Source organism: Sceloporus occidentalis, unplaced genomic scaffold, assembly GCF_023333645.1.
Source record: "Sceloporus occidentalis isolate IW3139 unplaced genomic scaffold, rSceOcc1.0.p SCAF_5, whole genome shotgun sequence".
Taxonomy (NCBI): Eukaryota; Metazoa; Chordata; class Lepidosauria; order Squamata; family Phrynosomatidae; genus Sceloporus; species Sceloporus occidentalis.
In genome coordinates, this window is record NW_028316985.1 from 124,105,547 (window position 1) to 124,131,994 (window position 26,448).

Here is a 26,448-nt window from a genome sequence, read left to right on the forward strand (position 1 = left end):
TGGCACTTCTCTGCTTACAGTACAGGAATTACCAGTTTAATTTGCCTTGGGCAGAATAAATGATTTTGCACACCATCTGAAACCTTCATATAGTGAGCACTATGTGTTGCCATGTAAGAATGTAGCTTCTATTTGTAATGTGGTTCAGACATAGATTGTTATGAATGAAGAGCTTATGGGAAGAGAAGCAAAGGTGCTCAAAAAGTGGGGGTGACAATATGCATTACACCTTAATGCTGAAGCCATGTGCATGCCTAATCAGAAGAAGATGCAACTGCATTCACTGGAACTTACTCCTAGGTAAGTGAGTACAGGACTGCAACCTAAGTTTTTCTAATGAGCAGATCTCCATGTTTGCTGTTTTATTCAGTTAGTATGTTCAAGATACACCCCCATTTTATCCTTTACATGTTCAACAGCAACCGTGTTTCATCTGCACCTGAAGGACTGGCAACTTGTGGGATGTCCTCCTGATGTAGTAAAAGTTAGTCTGCAAAAAGGAGGATATAGAATGCTATAAGATAAAATGTGGGAAAATACTTTGCTGCTGTGGTTTAGTGTTTTATTGGGACCATGTCATTTATTGGGACTCAGCCATGAAACCCACTGACTGACTTTGTGACAGCTACTCTCTCAGCCTGACTTAACTTCACAAATTATACAGCAGAAGGAAAACTATGTACACTGACTTGAGTTCACTGGAGGAAAGGTAGGATATAAATATAAAAGAAAAACAGAAAGCTTTGAGATTTATTGCACTGGCCCTAAAACGGGCCCAGTGCGTTCTAAATGTGCATGATCACGGGCGTGCACGGAATGGGATGGGGCCAAGAACCTCATTTTATTGCACCCTGGAACACCGCCTTTGCCGCCAGGCATTCCAGTTGCGTCCCCGTTCCATTCCAGAGGGCGCCATTTCTGAGAACCCTTTAGAAACAGTTCTCAGAAATGGCGGCCTCGAACGGAACGGGGACGCAACTGGAATGCCCAGTGGCAAAGGCGGTATTCCAGCGTGCGATAAAATGGGGTTCTTGGCCCCATCCTGTTCTTTGCGCGCCCATGCGCAGGCACGTTTAGAATGCACTGGGCCCATTTTAGGGCCAGTGCAATAAACCTCTTTGTCTCAGCTGGGAGAGCTAGGTTCAGACTGCTTTGCCTTGCTAATAGTCTGTGGGCCTGTTCACTATACAAATGTAGCTTTATATTCCACTGTCCTGCCAACTTCCTGTGGAATCCTGGGACTTGTAGTTTGCTGATGTGCTTGAGTAGGCTGAGAATTCTAAACACCCCTCTTTAAACTGCCAGTCCCAGGATTCCATAGGACAGAACCATGCAGTTGAAGTGGAATATAGTGCTACAATTGTTTTGTGTGAAGATGCCCATAATGACTATCATGAATATTTGGACTAGACTGATCCTCCTCTATAGAGAAATACTATGGCACACATCCAGTTGATAGTTCCAATTCAAGTTTGTTTTTGTGTGCCTTCAGGTCATTTGTGACTTATGGACCCTAAGTTGAAACTGTTGTGGGGATTTCATGGCAAGATTTGTTCAAAGGAGGTTTGCCATTGTCTTCCCCTGAGGCTGAGACATTGTGACTTTCCCAAGACCATCCAGTGGGTTTCATAGCCGAACTGAGAATCAACCCCTGATCTTCAAGGGCCCTCTTCAGATGGGCATTTGCGGCTCCCCCATCACATGCTAGTGTGCCATTGGTGCAAGTGTGCCATTGGCGCATTGCAGTGTCACAAACGTGCCGCAAGAAGAACCCACTTTTTAAGGATTCTTTTTGCTGCGTGAGAGAGCCATGTGGTTTGTCCGCTGTGGCTCCCTTGCTCAGCAAAACAAGGCGCAGACAGACTGCCCTTTTTGGGCAGTCTGTATCCCGCCATGGTCATACTCCAACACTCAAATCAATATGGCACACTTGCTCTTTCCAATTCAAGTAGGCCACTTAAATCAGTAGGACTTACATACTTCCCATCCAGTGATTCTGATCTAACAGGAAATAGCAGTTGGATTTAGCCTCTGAATAGTTAGTTTTTATCTGATGTGCATTATCTTGGGGGTCCCCTTGTGGGTTGAGAGGCAACAGACAAAAGTTTTCAATAAAACAATATGTAACTGCTTATGGTATATACTCAACTATAAATCAGTCTCATACATATGTCGAGGGTATGTTTCGAGGCCAAAATTACAGATTTTGATATTACCCATGGCTAAGTTGAGAATAAAAGTTAGGGACGCATAACAAAACATCTAAAGGATGAAGCAAAGGAAAACAATGCCACATGATGTGCAAAATTCCAGTAGACATAACTGTATACTAGTCTAGAAAATCTCTTGCCAGTTGTATATATACAAACCCACTGTATATACTCAAGTATGAGTATATGTAGTAGGCTTGTATATATACATTTGGCGAGGGATTTTATAGACTACCCTAGATCAATCAGCATTGGTTTGTATGCAGGTTTCATCTGTGCTGGCTGAGAACTGGCATATTGAGGTGTCATTACAACATGGGATAGGCATCTCAAGGTGAGATTAGAGAAACAGAACAGTGGCACTTGTAATGTCATAAGCATTATTTAGTTCACACCTTTGCCACCCTCACATTGCTATCAAGTTCTCCAATGAAGTGGCATGTGGGAAAATCTTACATTTTCCCAGGATCTAAACATTACTTTCTATCTTGAAGCCATTTGTATCCCCTGCAACAAATTAATAAAGGTTGCATACTGGCTGTGCTGTTTGGTTGCCCATTGCTTGTGTTCTTGAAATACTTGGTGGCTTATGAAGATGGCAGTAATAGAGTTGAAGCACTGTTTCCTTCACTGGGCCACTGAAGGAAACAACTGTATTATCACTCTGACAGTCCATTAGGAATACCTGCAGGGTTCAGTTCCTGAAAAGTTGCATTCATTTACAGTACCATGATGATGTTTCTACCATTAGCGTTAAAACCAAAAATAAAACCTGCCAGTATAATCTTATATCAGTGCTTTAGTAACACTGTGTGATTGTAATCTGTGTGTAAAGCAAATTGTAGCTGTATAGTATATGACTATTAAGTTGAAGAGGTTGGGAAATAAAAAGTGACAATTAGTTTAAAATTTAATAACCTGGCTTTGCTGTGCTTTACAAACATTAACCGATTTCTCTGCAACAAAACAGAACTGTTTTTGTTTGAAGGTCAGATTATGAGCCTGGGTGGCAATGAGTACAGGGTATGCATTTCTCCCTTGAAAATACAGAAGTTGGTAGCTTTTCATATTATTTCAGCTCTATTACTTTGAAAATTCTTGCTTCGATGGTGACACCTGGTGGTAGTTCAAAAATTTCTGAAACTGCTTGAGGATGAATATAGGGATCCCCCCCCCCCAAGTACTGAACGGTTATTGTTGTTTACCCAAGGGAGATGAAAGTTGGAAACAAACTCTTCCTATTTTAAAAAAGGGTTTTGCAGTTATGAATCCCATCATCCACCTACCCAAAGTTTGTTTGGGCCCATACTAAGCTGCCCTTGATGCCTGCTACTCCTGAATTTACTATTTTACATCATTTTTCTGTTTTAATAAGCCTACTTTGTGGGGTAGATTACTGATAACAGAGAAAGATAGGAACAGCAGTGGGAACATCTGGGTGGAGTCCTAGCATTCCTGGTGGTGATGGAAGCTTGTCAGTGGCTTTCAAGCTTCATTTTGCCACTCAATACTGAAAATGGAAGCTGGAGAAACCTCCTCCTATTTCTAGTTTTTCTTGCAACTTTTCCCTTTCACCTCACAGGGTATGTTTGGGGAAGGAGATGAACATATGGGGCACAGAATGAGCATACTTTTTAGAGATTTTGGAGAACTATCAGAAAATAAAAAGTTTCTGGGGAAAAATGTAACTGGAGGGAGTCCATTCCAGGTCAAGAGAGGAAGAAATAAGGTTTCACTTGTTTCCATCTTTAATAGTTCAGGATTTTCTTTAGAATTCAGTATTGTACTAGAGGTTATTTTTACTTGATAATTATACTGTTATACAAAATCAGATTTTGTTTTGTGATAATACAGACACTTAATATTTACACTACATACATTGGACTTATTTCTCCTTACAATTGTTAGTAATCTTAATGTAGCTAGGATTTTTAAGGAATGTACCTAATGTGAGCTTAGTGAAACTAAGAGATGCACAATAGCACTATGTTTCTAATGTAATGTTGTATTGGAGATACTCTGAAATATATTTTATTTTATATTTATTTTAGCATGACTAAATGAAGTTAGGTACTCCAAAAGGACATACTGTGTATGCTCTGATTAGAATGGAGAATGTGTTGAATGGAGAGAGTGGATAAAGACTAGCAGTTTTGCACATAGGCCATATGACAGACAGAATATACACAAATGGTCAGGGTACATGGGAGTTGTCTTGTTGACAGTCTTTATGCATGATGCCAATTGGAAATATGTAAAACAATGTGATCCTTGACATATTGCCTGCCTGCCTGCTTTTCTTTTTTCCTTCTGCCATTAGAATTGTCAGCAGCAATGTTAATAGCCTGACCACCATTTTTCATCTTTGGCAGTGCTCTGTATTTCTCCTTGTTTCTGGGTGTAATGGAGATAGAGCATGCCACCAAAAATGTGTAGAAAATTCTGCAAAATGACTTTTTCCTACATAGCAAGAAAAAAAAAAACCTGGAGCAAATACCTTCCAATACATTGTAGCTCAGCATTCTATCAGGGTACATTGGATGCATTGTATGTTTGATTCTTAATATTGTTTGTTCCCTTTCTTATAAAAATTGGTCCATAATAACTGGCTGAATATACTATAATTTCTCCACAAGATGTACTCATTATTTGTGATTTGTATATCACAGTTTGTGATATATTAAGTGCCAATGTTTTCCTCAAGGTTGTGAAGTAGTAATGCTTTTTAATTTGTGACATGATTAAGATTTGTTTCCATGTTTCATTCTTTGAGTAGATGCTTAACTGTTTCTTTCCCCCCTGTTTCTTAACAGGTACAATAGCAACTGCTGATTTACTTGACCGAGAGACTACTTCCCATTATTGGCTAACTGTTTATGCAACAGACCAGGGTGTTGTTCCTCTGTCCTCCTTTGTTGAAATCTACATAGAAGTTGGTGATGTTAACGACAATGCTCCGCAAACTACACAGCCTGTTTATTACCCAGAAGTCTTGGAAAACTCACCCAAGGATGTGTCAGTCATTCAGATCGAGGCCTTTGATGCAGACTCAAATACTAATGACAAGCTGACCTACAAGATTACCAGCGGAAATCCACAGGGATTCTTCTCCATCAATCCAAAAACTGGTGAGTAAATGCCAGATGTTTCTTTTTCAAGAATTGGTTTCCCAATGAAAGCATAACACAGAGACAAAAAGGGGGGAAAAAGCCCTGTGATTTTGATTTATACTTGTACAAGAAATCTCTATACATTATTGGTGCAATCACATTAATCAGCATTTTCATCTGAACTGCAAAGTACACATCTCCTGGGACTGTGTGATTAGGAAATGCAAGTGGAGAATCAGCTTTAAACACTTTCCATGTAAAATTTGCCTGTAAATTAAAAAGTAAGTGTAGTGGAGAAATAAGAATTTTGCAGCCAGTAGAATTCATGTTGCCCCCAAAGTTCCCTACTGTGGCATCAGGCACCCCACCCCACCTGTCTCTCCCCTACCAGCCTTTATATCATTTTGCATATAAAAAAGTGGGGCCTAAACTTGGAAAAGCCTCATGTTGTTTCACCCTTTGGGCCTCTTTTTAGTTTGAAAACACGTCTTCCCCCTCCATATACTTGGAGATTCCCTGGCCACCTCTGGTTTTGAAAATAAAAGGGTGGGGGCAGGTGGAGCCTGCTGATTTCTGATATGTATATGTCAAAATGGGAACCCTCAGCCAATGCCTACCTTTGCGCTAGTATTTTTCTTCCAGACATGTATGTACGTAAATGTTGTATGGGGTGAAGAGATGTTTAAATTTTTAGTTGTTAAATATGGAAATCATTCCTATATATGATCCTCACCTATTCCGAGTCAGTTCAGGGAACAAAAAAACTCTCTTTTTCACACACACACACACACACACACACACACACGTACGTGTATAAAATACAGGTTTTTAGCTATTTATTTTTCAATTAAAGCAGGCCCTTTGAATCATTAGAACTTATATTAAGTGTTGCTTTATCTGGTTCTCATAGATCTGATTAGTTCTGCTTTAATAGTAGTTAGCAACTGAATTTAGGCCATATTTTTCTGACTGGAATGGCCATCTCAATTTTTTAAAAAAGCATTTAGATGAATTTTGAACTTAAAGTCAAAACAGATTGGCTGTATTGCAAAGAAAATTCAGATATTTCATAATCTTTAATGACTCTACCTTCTCTGGTTTGTTCTGCAAGCCCTATACTGCTAAAGTAACTTGCTTGTAACATTTGTACTAAAAGAATGAAATTTAGAGGATGAAATCATGTTGACATTTCTAATCAACAACTTTTAGACCATTTCTGTGATGGGTGGTTTTAAGAATAGAGACTTACATTTTCCCTATTATGGATTTAATCTTGTCAGAGGGAATAAGACGATGGAGGGACAGGCAGTGAGGACAAACCCAAGCTGAGATTAACTGTACAACTTTAGTGGTCATCCAGATTTGAGAGTAGCTAGCTATTTGACTATTTCATGGTTTTGATCCTTCCGTCCATCTGTCTAAAAGGATGTTTCATCTCATTCATTAGCTTTTCAGACAGTTTACTTTACTTCTTTGCTCTTTGTCACTGATGCAATGGATTAAGGCGAAATATGCTGTGAATTCTGTGTCTTAGATTTGTTAGTACATGCAGTCTGTTCAGCTTTGTTTAGTACTTCCTTCATATGGTCCCTCAATACTTCCATATTCTTTTGGCAAGGAAAGACTGTTTAGTTCTTTCTTCTGGTAATAGTAGCAAGAAGAATGACATATTTCCAAGACTCTTGAGCCCAGCATTTGAAATTTGCTTGACAGTTGCCACTCTACATTAAATGTGACACCTGCTAGTTTTGAAATTGCTTAGCAGGACTAACACGCCTCTAACTATTCTTTGTAAGAAAAACCAGTATATACATTCATAATAGGGTATGATCTCTGATCTATAGTTTACATTGTTAATGTTTATCTCCATTTAATAGACTCCAGCTATTGCTTTGATGGGGGAAAAGACCCTTTCAAAAACAACTATAAACATAATATAAACTCATATAAAACTGAACATTAGGTGCTCTTCATGTGCCCTTTAAATCGAGTTTGGATGAGGTTGCAACATGAAGCACATTGCTCAGTTTATAAACAAGAAATATAATGTTCAATTTAAACTTTTCAAAACTTCCCTTTGTAAAATGTTAAATTGTTGTTATGTGCCTTCAAGTGGTTTCTGATTTATGACAACCCTAAGGCAAACCTATCATGGGATTTTCTTGACAAGCTTCTTCAGAGAGGGCTTGCCATTGCCATCTTCTGAGACTGAGAGATTGTGACTTGCCCAAGGTCAGCCAGTGGCTTTCAGTGCCGGAGTTGGCATTCAGTGCCTAGTTTCCAGAGTTATAGTCCAATGCTCAAACCATTGCACCATTTAAAATGTTAAATATTGTATTAAAAAACCCTTGCTACTCTTTGAAAAATCACTCTGTTGCAGCAAAACCCTGTTATTTCCTTTCTTCCTTTTTTAATATGCTTTTTTTTCTTATGAACGGTCAGTATTCATAAAGTTGCATGTGGGTTCCTTTTTATTTTGATAAAATTCTGTCTTTGTCCTTTCACTTGAAAGGGAAGCATTCCCATATATTTGATTGTTAGAATGAAAGCACCATGTGAAACTGGAAGACAATGGGCTGCAATTTAAGCCTCCACACTGGTAAAGACTTAGGCCTGTGAGCTACTTGAATTCAAGTGGAGAGGAGGAGAGCTTTGTTAATTACCTGGGGGACTACAATCATTAGATTGCAACTCGCAAACAAAGAGGTTTGATTGATTCCCCATGGAGCTTGCTCAGAATCTGCTTTAAATGTAGATAGGTTAACCCAGCCCTGCTTAAACACTCCTGGATTGAAAATGTATTTTAAGCAGAGAGAGGACCAAGCAGCTGACCCAAACCTGTTGCATACTGGGAGTCAGCATTTTATATATTTTGATATGAAATGTGGTATTCTGTCTTGCTGCTAGTAGATGCAGAGCAAGCATAAACTTGAAGGTTTTCATGGCCGGCATCCATTTCATGGCCGGTTTGGGGTGGGTTTTTCGGGCTATGTGTCCATGTTCTAGAAGGGTTTATTCCTGACGTTTCGCCAGCATCTGTGGCTGGCATCTTTGAAGATGCCAGCCACAGATGCTGCCGAAACACGAGGAATAAACTCTTCTAGAACATGGCCACATAGCCCGAAAAACCCACCCCAAATCAAGCAGAAACTATTTATTTATTAAATTTGCCTAGCCACTCAAATATAGTTTCTCAAGTTATCTCTTAAAATAAAGAAATAAATCAGTTAAACAACTTGAAACTAAGAGGGACCAGTTAATTAAACATTAAGTATTGAGGGAGCGAGGGGAAAAAACTTCACCTGGCACTGAAAATACCTTAGAAATGGCAACAAATGGCACAAAGGTCCAAAACACACTGCAGAAATAATCCAGTTTGAGATTGCTTTAACGGCCCTAGCTCAGTGCTAGGGAATCCTGGGAATTGTAGTTTATTGTGGCATCAGAACTCTGACAGAGAAGGCTGAATGTCTCACAAAACTACAGTTCCCAGAATTCCCTAGCACTGAGCCAGGGCCGTTAAAGTGGATTATTTTGGCAGTATGTTTTGGACCAAAGTTAACATTTCTGGGGAAACTCTTTCCATAACTAGAGCATCACTACTGAAAAGGGCTGCATCTGCACTGCAGAAATAATCCAGGTTAACCCCACTTTTGTCAGGGATGATGGGAGTTGTTGCTCTACACCTCAGGCTGTAACTCACCACCTTGTTAATGAAGCTGAGCTGACCAGCTTTGGTCAGTGGTTATTGCTTTCTCCCAAAGCAGCAGAGTTTTCTGAGAATAGGCTGAAGACCCTGACAATCTTCTCCAAGCCTTCTCACTCTTCTTCTTCAGATGTCTCCAAACACCATCAGGATTCTGCTGGTTCTTGTATCTTCACTCAAGACACCAACACAACTCAGTAGTCTTAGATAAAAGATCTACTTTATTCTACTATATACAGTTACTATCTCTATATGCCCAACAATCCACAATATCTCTACACTCTACCAATACTCCACAACTACCCACAAGTTATATTAGCAAAACTGGCAATTATTATAGCAAATGTTTGTTACCACCCACTAGACAATTACCACCCAGTGGGTGTGTACATTCACAATGATTGGTTGACTTTTGTTCATCCCATACTCAAGTCCAACCCATGAACATCATCTGATCACCTTGTACATGTAACAAGTCTCAGGTGTTACCAATGTACATTCCTTAATTTTGTCCTTGGCTCCCAAGACTTCTAAATTATATTATCCTTTACACCTGTGTGATTTCTTAATTGTTCATGCTTAGTCATTCTGATTCTCACATACATATTTTATTTCGATAACTGCATGTCCCATGTTGCATTTCCTTGACAACTTTGACTGTCATGGTTCAATGCTATGGAATTCTGGGAACTGTAGTTTTGTGAAACAAATAGCCTTCTATGTCAGAGAGGTCTGATACCTCAACAAAGTACAATTCTCAGAAGTCCAGTTTATTGAGTCATGGCAGTAAAAATAGTGTCTGACTGGATTATTTCTGCAGTGTGGATGCAGCCAAGGGCTTTTTTCCCTGACAGTTTCTCACTGTAGTCCCTTTAGTTGGGGGACTCAGAACAGGGACTCTGGCAAGGATATTACAGTTTGAGTAGGTGCAGGAAGAGGCTAGATTTTAGGTAAGCATCTTTGGCTGACTTTAAAGAATAAAGGCAGCACTTTAAAATTGTGCTTGGAATTATACAGGAAGCAGTGGAGTAGCAAAGTACTAGTGTAATTTGGTCACAGTCCCCGTGAATAATCTTTCCAGACTATTAGACAAAAGTAGTTTCTCAATAACTTAATAGAAGTACATCATAGTACTTGAGCTGCCCTAGAAAGCGTATGGTTTTTAACAATGATAACAGGAATTTGTGGACATTTCTTAAATTGAAATATGAATGGTACACATCTTTAAACTCAGCTTTGTACATTTTAGCATGTTAGCTTGTATTCAGCGGTATTCTTTGTTTGATGTGTTTTACAATCCAACTGAAGGAACAGTTCTCTGTGGAGTAATCCTGTCTTATCTTGGAAGCTACTTGAATGGGAGCCCATCAGTGAATACCAGGCACTGTAGGTCATATTTCAGAGGAAGGAACTGGCAAAACCATATTTGAGTATTCCTTGTCTTAAAAGTCCCTATCCATGGATCCCATAAATTGACTGGCACATACTCATACCTCACCATCATCATATTGAAACTGTCTTCCTTTCAAATGCTGTGTTGGCTGTTAAACCATTCACCAGTATGACTTTTCCTCCACTGGCTGGTCAAGAATAGAAATCCTGTTTTATTTTAAAAAATCAAAATATTCATTCTGAATATATAAAATTCAGAATATTTGAAACCCAAGAAATTAGTAAGCATAGGTAGTTCCTTTTTTACTTTTCTGAACTATACCAGACTGTATTTCAAGATCTATTTGCTTTTATAATTGAGTCTGTTAAATAAAAAAAGATGTGAATGAAGATGGTCACATAATTGTGTATGATATGTCTAGTTTTGTTCAGAAATAATCTAATTACTATAGAAATATTCTTAAGTATGTTCAGTATCTTACTGAATGGAAATGAATGTACTGTATTTAATGGTAACTTCATTATATTTTAAACAAAGGAATTAAATGGTGGTTAATGGGAGTAGCAAAATCTCACAACAAGGTTAACAAGTGTCTATTAAATCTGTAGAGAGCTCCAGCCATAAAATGTATATAGTCTAGCTTGCTTCTGCTATCATTTTACAGCTTTTCTGACCCTTCAGGGCAACTGTAGTGAGTAATCTAAAGACTGAACAAAGTGAAATAGGAAATGGCTGCAGCTGCAAACAACTTCCAAAGACTTCCGATAACATTGGGAAACTACTTTCTAAGGAAATAAAGGGCCTGCAGTTGCAAAATAGCCTATTGTGGAGGAAGCCTTGATTGTTTAGCTGAGGTTTTATATTTCCTATGGCAAGTTTGAGTCACATACTACATCAGCAAGAAAACTTGTATTTCCATTAATCTGTTGTGTTCAGTTTCACCTTGCAGAAGTACATTTTTAACTTTTTTATTTATTTAATTTCTGTAATTCCAAAACCCATATTATAATTCCAAAAACTATATTGGGATAGTATCTTTAATTAGACTTACCAGAAAGACACAAAGACCTGCACAAACTTAAAAGTTCTTCATATATTGTCTTCAGGCAAGATGCTACAAAAATCAGGCAGGGGAAAAGGGAAAGGTAAATTGATCTACATGCTATATTTATGTGCCACCATAAATTGACGGGTGACATGAAGGCATACACACATACATACACAGGTAATATAGACTCTCATTGGCCTTATCAGATATTAGGTTTCACCCTGAATTATTTGCAGGCAAGAAAAACAGCAAAAGAGTGATAAAATGTTCATTTCGAACATTCTGGGGTAGTTGGCAGAAAGTCTTGGGCAGCCTTAATATTAGGTATTGGATCAGGTAAACCAAGTCAGTATAATCCTGGTAAGGGAAACGTTACCTGTTTGATTGGTAGGAATGAACCAAAAACTTCCATTTTCAGCTGATACAAAATCTTTCTCCCCAGTGTGGGGGTTCTACTGTTAAAAGGGTACATTCATTATTATTCTCATCATACAGTTACTATTGTTCCTCGAATGCCATTTTTTTGGTATGAGGCTACAGAGCTTGGAAAGTTACTTTTGAAGGGGGGAGACCTGTTGTTAATCTTTGAAAAGTAACCCATTGCCATTATTCACTACAGTGTCAGAAAAAGTAACTGAGGTCCTATACAGACCAGCAGAAAGTGCCGGCCTGTGGGCAGAGTCAGGGCACAGCATCCTCATGCTGGATGCCCTAACTCTGCTCCCATGGTACCCCTTGGAGGGTGCAACAAGGAGCTGCTTTTTACATCTGGCCCCAATCTGGCCAGGAAAAGGGCGGCTGTTTGGGGCAATCTGTATAGCCCCTGAGTATATTATTTATTATGCTTGTTACTACTTTGCTATTACTTTGTTACTTTTTGAAAGAGGGAGAGTTTAAGAGTGGCATAAAGTTTGAAAATTCCTATCCAAATGTTGCTAAATCTTCTTCTTAAAAGCAGATTCTAAAAGCAACTGGAAACTGTTATTTTTAATTCATTACACCAGTAAACTAATATTAATAATTTAATTTCTTTCTTATATGATTTGTGAAATATAACTTCATTATACCTCATTGCCTGAAAAGGTAATCAGTTAACAAGTCCATCACTTGCAATATGGCTGCTTCACAGCTCTAGAAAGATAGAGAAAGATAGAGTATGAATCTGAAAAATAATTTAAAAATAGTGAAGAATCAGATCCAGTCACAGATTTTAGGGACCTGGTTGTTGTGTACCACCATCCTATATACATGATTGTAAACCTTTGCGTGGGTGGCAGTCAAATAACCTATTATAATTTCATAGGATTTGTAAGAATCTGTCCTGGTATGATAATTAATGATGAAATGTACATTTTAAATATATATCTGGCCAATTTATGTGTGTTGTTGTTGTGTGTTTGCTAGTTGTCTCTGATTTATGGCAACCCTAAGTCGCCTATCATAGGGTTCTCTTGAAAAGTATTTCAGAGAGGGTTTGCCATTACCGTTCTCTGAGGCTGAGAAAGTGTGACTTGCCCAAGGTCACCCAGTGAGTTTACATGGTCGAGCTGGGATTTGAACCTTGGTCTCCAGAGTCACAGTCCAATGCTCAAACCACTATACTATACTGGCTCACCAGATGCACAATTGTGGAGAAACATTTTTTATTAGAAAAGCAAGGGCAACTACCATTGTACTTTAATACTGTATCTGTATATTTGTGCACTGGGGACAATACCCTGACTTTGCTAGATCCTGTATGACTTTTGTATTTGGTTACAATCAGAAAAGAAAAGAACTAAATGTCTGTTATGCTGTGATAGTTAATTGAACAAGTTTAGAGGGCTTGGAAAGAGTAGTATCTGTTTCTTTGGCAGTAAGTGTTTTCTTGCTGGAAAAACTGTGAATTGCATTAATTGAAATCAGAGAGCACTAAGAGAATATTGTAAATAACTCTGGCATCGCCAGAGTTCCAGTTTAGGGATACCATTTTAGGAAAGAGGCATTAGTGCCTCATCAAACTGCAAAGCCATGCTTCTATAGGATGGAGCATGGAAGTTTAAGTGAAATCATAGGCTATAGTGAAAGGGCCCTATCAGGAGTGTCCTCTTCCTTGGGCTGTCGATTAAATTCCTCCCACTCCAGGAGGCTACTACATCTGCGGAGGTTTCTGTAGAGTGCAAAGTGGTTTCCAGTTCTGCCTTGGAAGGAAGCTAGTGTCAGTTCTGTAGTTTCAGTGCCACAGTATGTCTTCTGTGTCTTTTGTCTTCTTATTTTTATTCCACAACAGAAGGCCAAGACAAAAAGCATACTTTCCCTTTCTTATCGCTCCCATCCCCATGTATGTGTGTGATCTCATAGGGTTTTCTTAGGCAAGGAATGCTCAGAGGGGTTTTTGCTAGTTCTTTCCTTTGAAATATAGCATACAGCCTGGTATTCATTGGCAGTCTCCCATCCAAAAACTAAGCAGGGTTGACCTTGTTTGGTTTCCAAGACAAGACAGGATTGGGTGCCTTTAGGGTATTTAGATGTCTACCCTGTCCCTTTACTCCTACCCATTCATTCTTCCTTTTCCAGTTTGAAGAGAAGCTTCCTTTTTGTACTTTTAATCTGCTTAGGTGCGCTCCCTTCCCCCCTCAGTAATTCACAGGAAGTCCTGTACCGTATCATTTTTCAAAACCACTGACTTCCTAAACCATTTGAGACCAGTTTTCAAACAAAAGCTTTTCAATGAAAGAAAGCCATCTAGAAAAGCTTTCTCACTGAACCCTGTGGAAGTATTTTGTTCAAATATTAGCTTTACTAGTAGGGAGGGAGGGAGGGGACTCCAAACTCATAGTGAAGTGAAGTTGATGTCAAACAATGAAGCTATCAAAACAGATAAAAATAGTTATCAGACTACATTCTGATCTTTATCATTAGGCCTTCTTACCTCCTATCCTGTGTTTACTTTAAACAGAATGGAGGGGAGTAATAGAATACCACATAAAAAATAAGGTAAAGGAAATTCTGCACAATACAATCCATGCAATACTAGAGTAGTCACAACAGAAGTACTGTTTATAGTTTATGTATTAGCACCCATGAGAGATAAACATGGTGATTCTTTTTCCCTTACATTTAATTAAATATCTCCTGCCCTTGTGTCCATTTAAAAAAAAAATCTGGCATCTTTTTAGTGAATCACAATGGCTTAAGTCAGACTTATGATATTGCAATTCACTTTTATGGTTGGTGCATAAAATCAGAATTCTGCAGTGATCAAAATACCATCACCCTGTAAACAATGTACCCCCATGCAGCATTTTCATGTTGGAGAGTGTGGGGATAATCAGGGATGCATCCAGCTCTGTTCCTGAAGCTAGATGTGGTGCAAAGATCTGTAGGGAGCTTGCAAGGTTCTGGAGAGGTCTCTGCAGAGATGTCTACAGAGGCTTATTGAAGGGCATCCAACTAAAGGAAAAACAGCCAGACGCACCCCTGTTTGCCATCCCCCCCCCCACTCCACAACAACACAGAAATAGTCATATAACACAGGGGGAGGGAAAGTGTTCTATTTACAAGGTAACGTATTTTGGGGGTAGCACTGGGTAGCTTGTTGGGGGCAGTTGTGTACATCTAAGTTTTCCAACACATAATCTCCAATGTGTTTATTAATTTTGATAGAAAGTACAAGTGCACAATGTTTTTGTCATGAATTTAGTAATACCTAGATTCACTCAAATAAATGGGGCAAAGGTCTGCACTGTGATATGAGTCTAGAAAGAAAAGGTAGCCCATGTAATTACAGCACCAAATGAGTCATATGCTTGAAAACTGGTGGCCTTCCAGATGTTGATAACTGCAGCTTTAATCAACCCCTGCCAGCACAATTCACATGGAATTATTAGAGTTGTCATTCCTCTGCAAACAGAACTCCATTTCCCTGATCGTGCTTTTAGAGGATTAGCCCCATTCAGAACTTTTCAGCTTTTCAGAATGCTTTTCAGCAGCTCCATGCAGAATACATTATATGTGGTCAAGCATGAGGAAGCTAAGGTTTGTGTCACTCTTTTCCTGGGTAAGAGGTGCAGGTGATGAAATGAACTGAGTTGCAGAAAGGCCCTCCTGGCCATAGTCATCATCTTCCAATTATAGTAACAAAGCTGGGTTAAAGAGTGCCTTAGATGGAGGCTGATTCTTTTTAGTAGTAGTACAGACCCATCCAAAATAGGCCACAGCTATGTTCCTTGTTTTATTTATTTTTTCATGAACAGGATCAACTTTGATGTGTTTGGGTGAAGATTAAATTTATTTTCTCCCATCCAGGCTTTCACAGGTCTCAACATCAATTCAAGACCTCCACAATTTCTGTGGATCCAGATGGAAAGGAGATAAGAGGTGTGATATCATCAATATACTGATGGCACCAAACCCCAAATCCCCAAGATGATCTTGTTATTTTTAATAGCTGTTAAAATATATGGTAGCAGGCAGGAATTATCTTGTACTTCAAGCAATTATGAGCAGAAATGTGCATATCTGATGCTAAAAAGATAAATTGAGACCAGTTTAAAAACATGGATGTGGGTTTCCTTGCTGACTGATTTCTGAATGGGTTTTGCTTATTTATTATTTGGTTCTTAATATGTTTAAGAAACCATTTAAATGTGATATATGCTGGAGAGAGAAGGAATAAAGGCTTAATTAGGGGTTTAACAAGTCTTACTGGAGATAATGGGATTTAGATGCTCAAAAGTTTGGGATTACTTCTGTCCTTAATCCCCATGAATCCCCTATATGGACATATTTATCTTGGTTGCAAGTACATCTGCTTAGTTGCAAGTACATTTCCAGATAGTCATCAAAATATCCTGCCTGTAGGTTTTAAAATGTTTCAAAAACAAAAAAACTAACTTCCACCTTTGTTTTTAAGGATCATCATTCTGGTCAAATAATACTGCTTTAACTAAGACTAAGGTTGATTAAAAATAATGCAATGAGCAATTCACTTTTTCACCATTACAACTTTCCATTAAACTGATTTTTCTTTTTAAAAAATACAATGATTATTCTGTAGCTCAGAGTAATGGTTCTAGATAAGCTTCTAAAAAAAGTATTTTTGGTGGGATTTGTAAAAATAATGTATAAGTACATTTTCTTTGATCCCTTAGTGTTAGTAACTTACAGAACTGGGAATGTTTTACCTTTTACACAGAGCTGCCACATATAGAACTGTTTCTAAATAAGTCCTATGCCATATTTTATGGCCCTCAGGCTTCCAGTTGAATCCAGAGCTTGGAAAAATAACTTAGGCCCATTAGAAACGGGCAGGAAAGTACGCGTGGAGCGTGTACTAGGGTTAGAAAGGGGCGGTGCTTCCGCACCCCCCCAACCCTAGTGCACGCTCTGCGCGTACAAAATGGCGGCAGCTGTTCCACACGGCCACAGCCATGAGGACGTCACGACCACGCCGGCTCTATACGGGGCGGCGCAGACGTGATGTCCTCGCTCCGCGCCAGGGCACTTAGTGCACCCTTAGCACGGAGCAGGAAGGAGCTCCGTTTCGGAGCTCCTTCCTGGTTTGGTCCGCTGGGCACAGCCTTCACATGGCTGCGCCCAGCGGACCAAAGGAGAAAGGGGCCAAGCGGCCCCTTTCTCCTCCTCCCCACCGCCGCAGGGTGCCTTTTGCCACTTCCCTGCAGCCTGGAAAGCGGCGGATCGGGGCCTCAGCGGCTGCCGGTCTAGCTGCTGAGGCCCCGATACACCGGGGAAAGGGGCAGGTGCAGCCCGCCCCAAACAGGCGGTCTGTAACCCGCCTTATATAGGCAACTCCCAGAATTTCCTCAGCCACCATTCTGTAAATTGCAGTCTCCAAAAAAGTACCTTTCCCAAGACTTGGTCAAAGCATTTGCCTCAGATGTTGCTGTCAAATAACCACAGTACAACAGGTTGGAAGTAAGGCCACAACTTTATTTGCAAACAATTGGTAGGGTTGGCACAAAGCATAAGGTCAGGATCTGTGAAATCAAACAACTCGATGTTGTCTGATTATCCAAACCTGGCACCCACCAGGTGCTTGGGATGACCTAGGGGCTATGGAACACAACTTGACCGCAAACATTGTCTTGCATTCACAAATTCACTAAGCCCCTAGTCACCGGGAGGCACTTCCGCGTTCTGGCCCCGCAATGGCCAAACGCCTGCCCTATTCGCCCCCGGGTACCTATTGACTCCCAAACCAGAGCTCCATAGCCCTGGTACAACAACGTGCAGATCCTGGCCTATGCTGCCGCCAAAGTTGTGACGAAAAAACACCCACAAAACAGCGGTGGGCGGGCGGGAGAAGCTCAAAGTCTTACTCCCTTCCTCAGCTTGGCTCCGCTCTGCTCGAAGCCAAGCGCCAACTGAGGGCTGGGGCCGGCAACGTGGCCTAAAATAGGCCTAGGCCCCGCCCATATTGCATGCTGTGCGGAGCCCCTCCTCCAAGGCCACCCAACCAATGGGCAGCCCTGGAAGACCGGAAGCTCTGCACCAACGAGCCCGGCTCCCAGAGCGTCGCGGAGCGATGGGACCACCCCATCTGCTCCGCGCACCAATAGGGAGCCGAAGCAAGCCCCAGTGCACACTGGGGCTTGTAGTTCCAGCTGCTTCTAGCGGCAAAACGGTCTGCCCGCCGAGTCGGGCGACTGTTTTTTTAGAAATATAAAGATACTGAATGTGTAAGCTTCTCTTCCTGAGGATGTTAATGGGAAGATATTGTATTGTTTGAGTTAATGCAAGAAAAGGACTCAAAAGTTTTTTCAGCGCTTTTGCAACTGACTTATCAGACCAGCACACAAAATAAATAGACTAATAAATGGTTGTGCTGTCTATCTAAAGGCCCTTCACTTTGATTCCTTCCTATCTGCTCCCTCACTACTTTTGCTACTCCTATGTCCATCTTAAGGAAGTTATTAAAATGTTGGACAACAGAACTTGCTTGCACCTCAGTTAACGTTTATCAGCTTGAAGCTGAGGAAGGCCCAGTAACCCCAGTTGGTTTATTCAGGTTTCATTTCCTGATGTTGTGTGCAAACACTGTGCAGTCATGGTTCCCTTGAGACTCAGTAATCATTTGTTGATTTAGGAACATTGTTAACTCATGCAGTCTTCACTGAGGTCGAACTAGCCCTCTATCATGCCGGGGTCTCTTTGCATATTTGAAAGTGATTGCTTGAAGAGAGCTATTTAAGCAACATATAAGGAAGCGAGTGGGAAACAAGTAGTCAAAATGACAAGCTTGCACTAGCATTGTACTGCAGGTTCTTCTGACAGTTCAGCTGTGAATGGTGCCTTTGTATTGTGGTGAACAAGAGTGTGTGTTCTGTATCTATTTTCAGCTGCACTTACATCTGTACTCAGATGTATGCAAAATCAGAGTGAGAATTCATGCATGCTGTAACGACAAGTTGCCACACATAATATTTATTTGCTTATTTGTTAAAAGTTCAAGATATGGTATACATACCATATATATTTGTCTATAAGTCAAAAAATTTATGCCCAAAATTTGGCTCCAAAATCCCAGGTCAACTTATTTACAGGTCACTATGATAATGCGATAGTAGCTTTTTCAGATTTCACCTTGCAGTTTCTTTCTGTCTTGAGCCAAGCAGAAATAGTACTGAATGACTGATTCATATTGCTCTTTAAGAGTCCCTCCCGCCCATGTACCTCGCTGTCTGAGGAGTGAAGGCTGAAACGAAAGCTGAACGCTGAAGCAAAAAGCCTCAATGAGAGTCCCTCTTGTTGCCCACATACACACACTGAAGGAGCCTCCCAAGCTTTACTCTCGACCTATCCACAGGTCATGGCAAAATTCATAATTTTGGCCCCAAAACCTGCCCTCAACATACATAAAGTCAACTTATAGTTGATTATATACGATAGTCATTTTTATTGCTACAACAACCACGTTAGGAATATTAGTGGAAGCCCAAGGTCACCAATATCCAAGCAGAGATTTGAATCTAAATCTCCCTGGTTGAGGTCCACCACTGTTACCAGTACACCATATTGTCTCTCAGTACTGGGATAATCATGTAAAGATATGAGAAGCCAATTCAGCTTTATAACTTTGATTGACTATATTTACTTCTCTGTCCTGTAGGTTACTGTTCTTTGACCAGTAAGCCTCTATCTGCACTCATCTTTGATCTTTGCTTTCTCTCATTTGGAAAAGTAATGCATGAAAAATCAGCAGATTCCTTTTCTTGATATCTGAACACTGCTTGAAAAGCCCAAGGGAGTAGTCTGGCTCACGAGCCCATACACAGCTTCATGCCTATCCTCACAGCAGCTTTGCTGAAACTTGTTCTTACATTCTTTACTTCTGATAACATAGTAACAATATGCTTTGTAGACATCACCATGTTGTTATCAAGCCATGTGCCATTTTTTTAGTTGTATTCATGTTTACTGTTAGGTTACTTCAAGCTGATTCTGACTTATGGCAACCTTGTCCTAGACAAATCTTTTGTCAAGATTTGTTCAGAGCGGTTTTGGCATTGCCTTCTTCTAATGCTGAGAGAGTTTGACTTGTCCAGGGTTACTTAGTTGGGTTTCTATGGCTAAGCAAAGATTCAAACCATGATTGTCCATAGTCCTCAAACCATTTTGGGCTACTGCCCCCTTTTCTCTTGCGTGACAACACTAGTGCCTCCCAACAGCTGTTTCTTGATAGCAGGCCTACTGTTTGTGCAGCAGCCAGTTGGCCAGCGGCATCTCCCGCAGATGCAAACAGCTTGCCACTGCACCTTTTCCTCTACCTCTCATACAGCAGTAGCAGTGGCCCAGTTCTGCTCCACCCTCTCACCCATGTTGACCTTACAGCAAAAGGAAGTCTGGCTGGCTGACTGCTAGTTTGCTGCTCCCAGGGTGACAGGTTGCAAAGGTAGCAGCAACTGAGCAGCTGACTGAGCAGTGACTGAGAAGCTGGTCACGACACTGGCCTTGCGGTAAGAGACTGCCCCCTTTGCACTTGCTACTAATTCATTTCCCTCCTTCTTTTCTCTTTTTTCATTCCCCCCTTCCCCAAGTGCTCCCCATAGCCAGAGCCTAGTATCTTCTTATTACTCTACCCCCCAAAATTGTAACTCTTCCTGTGGGGGTAAAACACCTCCTTCTTTTACTAAAGCCTTTTTTCCACAAAGTAATATTTTCCACATTGCTTCAAAGTCATTTCTTTTCATTATTCCTTTTTTTTAACCTCAATTCTAGAAGGTAACTTATCATTACATGCTATCTATTTGTACCAATCTTCTATTTGTAGAGCACCCTGATCTTTCCACTTTTTTGCTGTAATTAATCTTGCCGCTGTTAATAGATTTGTAATTAGATCCTTTATAGCCTGGGTGCAATTAATCTTATCATATATAGAAAGTAATGTTATATTTGGACAAAATTCTAAATCAATTTCTATTATTTCTTTTATCTCCTTAAATATGATTTGCCAAAAAATCTTTATGGATCTACAACCCCACCACATACGAATATAAGTACCAATTTCTTGGCACCTCCCTCCAGCATAGCCTTGAATAATTCTTATTTATGTGGTTTAGGTTTAACTTTACTGGCGTTATATACCATTTCCAAATTATTTTGTAAAAATTCTCCTTTATCCATATGGATAAATTTTTTAAATGATGTTGATTCCAAATTTTCCCCATTCATGAACATTTATTGTTTGTGCTAAATCCTCCTCCCATATTGTCCTAAGATATTCTTCTTTCTCATTATATTTTAATAATAATTTCTATATTTCACTTGTGACACCTTTCAATCCCAATAATATCTACTTGCCCCATTATTACTGTAACTGTCAAGTATGCTACATTCCATTTCTAAATTTTCAACCAACAGTGTTGTAAAAGAACTTACTTGAGCTCCAGTTAAACCAAATGATCCAATAGAATCACTCATGCTTAAAATGAAGAACATTCTACAAACATCTTGCCAAATAAAGATCTCCAGGAATCCAACTCTGGCTCTGAGAAATAATGGACGCAACCCTCAAACTGCTTTTATGGGTATGCATAGGAACTTCAGAACAGAGCAGCTTTACCATTAGACAGCTGTTGCATGGCACTTAATCTCATTCACTTGCATTTTATTTGTATAAAGTGAAGTATTATGTTGTGGTTTTAGAAAATGTATAGGGCCAGACTGCCTTTGCACTTGCTGTTGCTATACCCCATTGAGGCTGATATATTGATCACATACTTCATCATATGTCAGTATAACAGCACTGGGGCAAGACATTTTGCTGCCTAAGAAAGAGCAGAAAACGGTTTCTGGCCATTCACTCTAATACCCTAAACCAACCACTTTATTTTGACACAAACACCTTTTTTTTCTCCTGCTGTTCAAAATAGAATAATAACAAAATTTGTAATGATCTGTTCCCTTTTATGACATCCCAGAATCTGCTGCCTGAGGAGCTGCATCATTCTGCTTAATGATCAGGAGGATTCCCCTGCACTGCTCAGTAGTAGCAACAAGAATGAAAGGGTACACTGGAATAGAGTTTCAAAATCCAAATGATTGCAAGACCTTTTATCAGACTTGCCAAAAAGGCACAAAACTGTGTGAAAGCTTAGTTGACCTAATAAAGGCAATGCACTAATACAAACTTTGGAAGTTTTTATTTCTGGCCAACATGGCTATCTGTGTGTGCGTGACTAGAAAAGATAATACCTCTCACGCTCTGGACAGTCTTCTCAGACAGTCTGGGAAACTATGTATTCACATGCTAGCTGCCTGCAGATGAAACATCAATTGATGTTTAATTTGCTGGAAGCCAGAACGTAGCCCTGCCAAAAAAAATTTAGAGGTTAAAAAGACTGGCTGAAAATGTATCTAAATACTGTTTAGTAATGATCTTTTACTCTGTGAAAGATAGCATCTGAGAGCTTCCACTGTTCCTTTACCAAAATGTGAATGGTCAGGGTGTTAAATGGGCTTTTTATACAGAAGCTGAAATTCTCTTTCAGTAGTTTAGTATCAGAATGTATTGCTCACATTTACATCATTTATATTTGACTGTCAGGTCAGCAAGACTTAGCAAGTGGTTCTCCTTTCGAAACAGAATAGTGTGTAATTTCTTTCACATCTTCCATATTTTTGTCAGATAAAATGTAGACCAAATTATTCAAAGATTTGCTTCACACACTGCCCAGAATCAAAACAACCCCACATGTGGATTGAAACTGTGTTGCCAGCAAGGGAGGGGGGAAGAGTGATAGGTGATATCCTTCTAATTTCAAATGCACATATAGCAATAGCATTTACATTTCTATACGGCTTCATACTGAACTAAGCATCCTCTAAGCAGTTTACAACGTGTAAGCCAATTCCCCCCAACAAGCTGGGTACACGTACCATTGGATCACAAGCTGTTCTGGAAGGTTTTCTGGTCCTCCAGTACAATATTTCAGGGGGACAAGCCAGGAGGAATGAGAGCTTCAAGCTATAACCATGGGTTAACTCTTTGAAATGCAGCCATTCTGTTTCCTGTTAGAGTATAAGGGGAAAATTGTATGCAAAAACAGATTACACAACAAAATTAAGTCAGTTTAAATGGGCTGCTAGCCAAAGCTGATTTCTTATCTTTACGCAAGATATTTTCCCCCTCCTTTAAATTCATGGGCGCATTATAAAGCTGGTACAGCTACTTCGTATGGTGAACAAGCAAATATAATATTTCTCTAGAAAACTGACCAGCATCCATCCCTTTACTGTTAATGTAAATTCATAGAAGTATGTACATACATGCATGCAGGTTTTGGCAGTACTGTTTCTGTTAGCTGAGCAATGGACAAATTATATATGGAAACACTCATCATAGGTTGTTGTCATTCTGAGATCATTAATTGAAATTCATTAATATTTGTGCTTACCATCGTGAAACCTTGTTTACCTTTACATAAATGTCTTTGTCAGTTTCTTGAAATTAATAGTTCTGGCAGTAGTTAGGAAATTTGATTTATCGGACCAGTGTTCAATATATTAAATGCAGCCTTGCAAATATGAATTATGGATATTGCATGATTTGACAGTCCTTCCAAACTGCATATTATGAAATATTGTTTACTGGAAAATAGCAAGAATTTGCTGCTAATATGATTCATTTATCATTATTTTTGCATTTTTAAAGACTAGCTTATTTTCTCAGGAGTTGCCTTCCTGTTTCATTCTTCATTCTTCAGGTTTCAAGTGTATACTGATATATATGCAGAATCACATTTACTGTTTAAAACTTGTTGATCATTTCGGTAGATTAAAACAGAAGGGGAAAGTTAGAGTCCCTCCTCTCTCTTTTTAAATGTATATGTATACCTGTGTGTATGTGCTTGTGTGTGCATTTCTCACCACTATTTTGGTATTAAGAACTTGAAAATTTTTGGAAGAAAAAAATAATTTGCTTTTTAGTGTTCTTTTTCTGTTGTTATTTCTATTACAGGAAAATGAGAATGCCATTTAAAATCCTTACTTACTTATATGTGCTGGCAAATCACTTTAAAAGTTGATAAACTGGTTTTGTTGGTTAGGGATTTAAATGTGGAATTGCATTACACTGTGTTTGTTGAGATGGAAGCTTAGATGGAAGCTGTTTCCTGGCTGAAAAACAATCCAGACAAAATGTGTAGTGGTTGTCGGCTAGTTCTAGGAAGAAACTTTGAAAATAAGAATTTTTTTCTTTTGATTGATTTTTTTTACCGGTTATTAGTCACAGATTACATGTTAGGATTCTTACAAAAAGTCAGGTAAAAGAGGATAAAATCTGTTTGTAATCTGCCTTGCTAATGGGACCTTACACTGATATTTGGCGCATAATTTATTTTTAAATTTGCTGTCTTTAAAACTCATAGGGTTCAGGCAGAAGCATCTTATGCCCATTTCCATGTTCAAGTCTTCACTTAACCATAAAATTTGCTGTGTGACCTTAGACCAGTCATGTTCTGTCAGCCTGACCTACCTCAGAGGATTATTCTGAGAATAAAGTGAAAAGGGAAGTGACCCAGGGTGTATCGACACCGTAGAAATAATGCAGCACAAATGCTGTAGCTCTGTCATATGGAATCCTTGGATTTCTAGTTTTACAAGGTCTTCAGCCTTCTCTGCCATAAGAGTTGGTGTCTTAAAAAAACTAGAAATCCCAGGATTCAGTAAGATGGAGCCATGGATATCATAGTAGTGTCAAACTGCATTACTTCTATCATGGAGATGCACTCTTATATGCACTGGCCACGATCCTCCATTGGAGGCTATGATGCGTAACTTTTTGAAGACACAGATATATCTCTGAGATCATCCAAAACTCTTCTAATACATTGTGAGGATGCATATTGGGCCATTTTATATCATCTCCCATTGTGTAGTGTATCCTTTTGTACATCAGGCACTCCCATTGTGCAATGGGACACTGCACAGGATGGCCTCAAGCAGACGGGACAAAAGGTATGGCCAGAGACCACTCCCACCCTGATCACTGCAGGACTGTAGCGACCGCATGCATCCAGCCCCAATCTGAGCTGCTGCCACAGTTCTGAACTGGCCACCGAAATGGAGTGGGGTTTCCCCACTCTTTTTTGGCCCAGTTCTTACAGGTTGGGGTGGCTGCGACACAGCTTCTGGCCTCATTCAGGGCGTGTGGCATCCAACCGCATCACCCCCAACACAACCCAACAGTGGTCGTTTTGGCTTGTCTGTGGCCAGTGTACCATGGGACCTATTGCACCATGGCAGTGTTCCTGATGATGTATGTTCATCTCTGCCCTCCCTGCTTCTGAAAATACAAAAGTTGCATAATGGCACAATACAGCTTTGCATGATCATATGTTGGTTTATGATGACATAACTTTCCTATAGAATGCCAGTCACTGCCTTGAGTTCAGAGGAGGAAAGACAGAACACAAATGCAAGAAAGATTTCCATGTTCTTTTCCCTTTTGTGGTTCTTATGCAGCTGAATCTAAATATTGTCTCATAAGTATTGTAATTGTAATTACTCTTTTCTCATCTTAATTGCTATCAGATATTTTCCCTTTACTGATGACTGTTTTCATACTCAGGCTTCATCGCCTTTAAAGCACTCCATTTCACTAGCTATGCAAATACTTCATCATTACCAGTTTCACCCACATAAAAATCCGCTATATTGAGTTGGGTGAATTCTGATATATAAAAAAAATCGAGACAAAATTCTTACCCATCATTTTTAAGGTTTTCTCAGTATATTTTATATTTGAGTAAGAAATCTCTTTTCTTAAAAGCTGCTTTTAAGTGTCATTTACAAAAACATCTTCATTCTTTCACCTTGTTTTTTTGCCTCAATCTGTGCATTAATCATAATTGTTTCAGTCCTGGTTGAAAGTAATGGAACAACACAAAGGTGTTGTGATCAAAGAAAAATCTTATGTCAGTAGGCTGTTGACTCACAAGGATCATTACTGTATTGCCAGAAGTATAGACAGATAAAATTCAAAATGCCTTATTAGTATAATCTTGATATAGTTAACATTTTTATATGCATGTGCACACACACATACTCAAAAACACTCTTGTTGGCACCAGTAGCAGAGACTGATTTGAACTTAATGTCAAAACAGAAAAATCCCAGTATTGACTCTTATTCATTGCAATTAGAAAATATTTTTGAATATCACATAATGTTGAACAAACTGCAGGTAGCATTACAGGAATCCCTAACTAAGTAGATGTGTTCCTGGGCATTACTTCTTTAACAAAAAATCAGTCACCCGCCTCCACTTTGGTTCTGATTTCAGTTTTGGTGGCCAAACTTCTAGGTGTATTTCTTTTTTTAACACGTTGGGGTAGTGGTGAGACAGCCTTATCTTCTTTCCCCTTTTCTCCTCTGGGATTCTGGAGGCAGCTGCTCTTTATCATGTCTGTTTTAGGCAGGAACAATTGGCTACAGTAGGATTGGTTAAAGCAGAATCCTGCTTTTTTCCCCAGGTCAAG

At 39.5% G+C, this 26,448-nt stretch overlaps 1 protein-coding gene across 9 annotated transcripts in view; it reads left to right on the plus strand.

Annotated features, from left to right (window-relative positions):
* Nucleotides 1-26,448, plus strand: part of FAT1 (FAT atypical cadherin 1) — a 150,138-nt gene that overhangs the window by 47,753 nt on the left and 75,937 nt on the right. For all 9 annotated transcript variants that reach the window (XR_016281301.1, XM_089525328.1, XM_089525331.1 and 6 more), the window contains one exon: nucleotides 5,024-5,338. Coding sequence is in view for 8 of the 9 variants with exons in the window: in XM_089525328.1 (XP_089381454.1) it covers nucleotides 5,024-5,338 (315 nt within the window). In the remaining variant the exon portion in view is untranslated. The remainder of the gene's footprint in view (nucleotides 1-5,023; nucleotides 5,339-26,448) is intronic.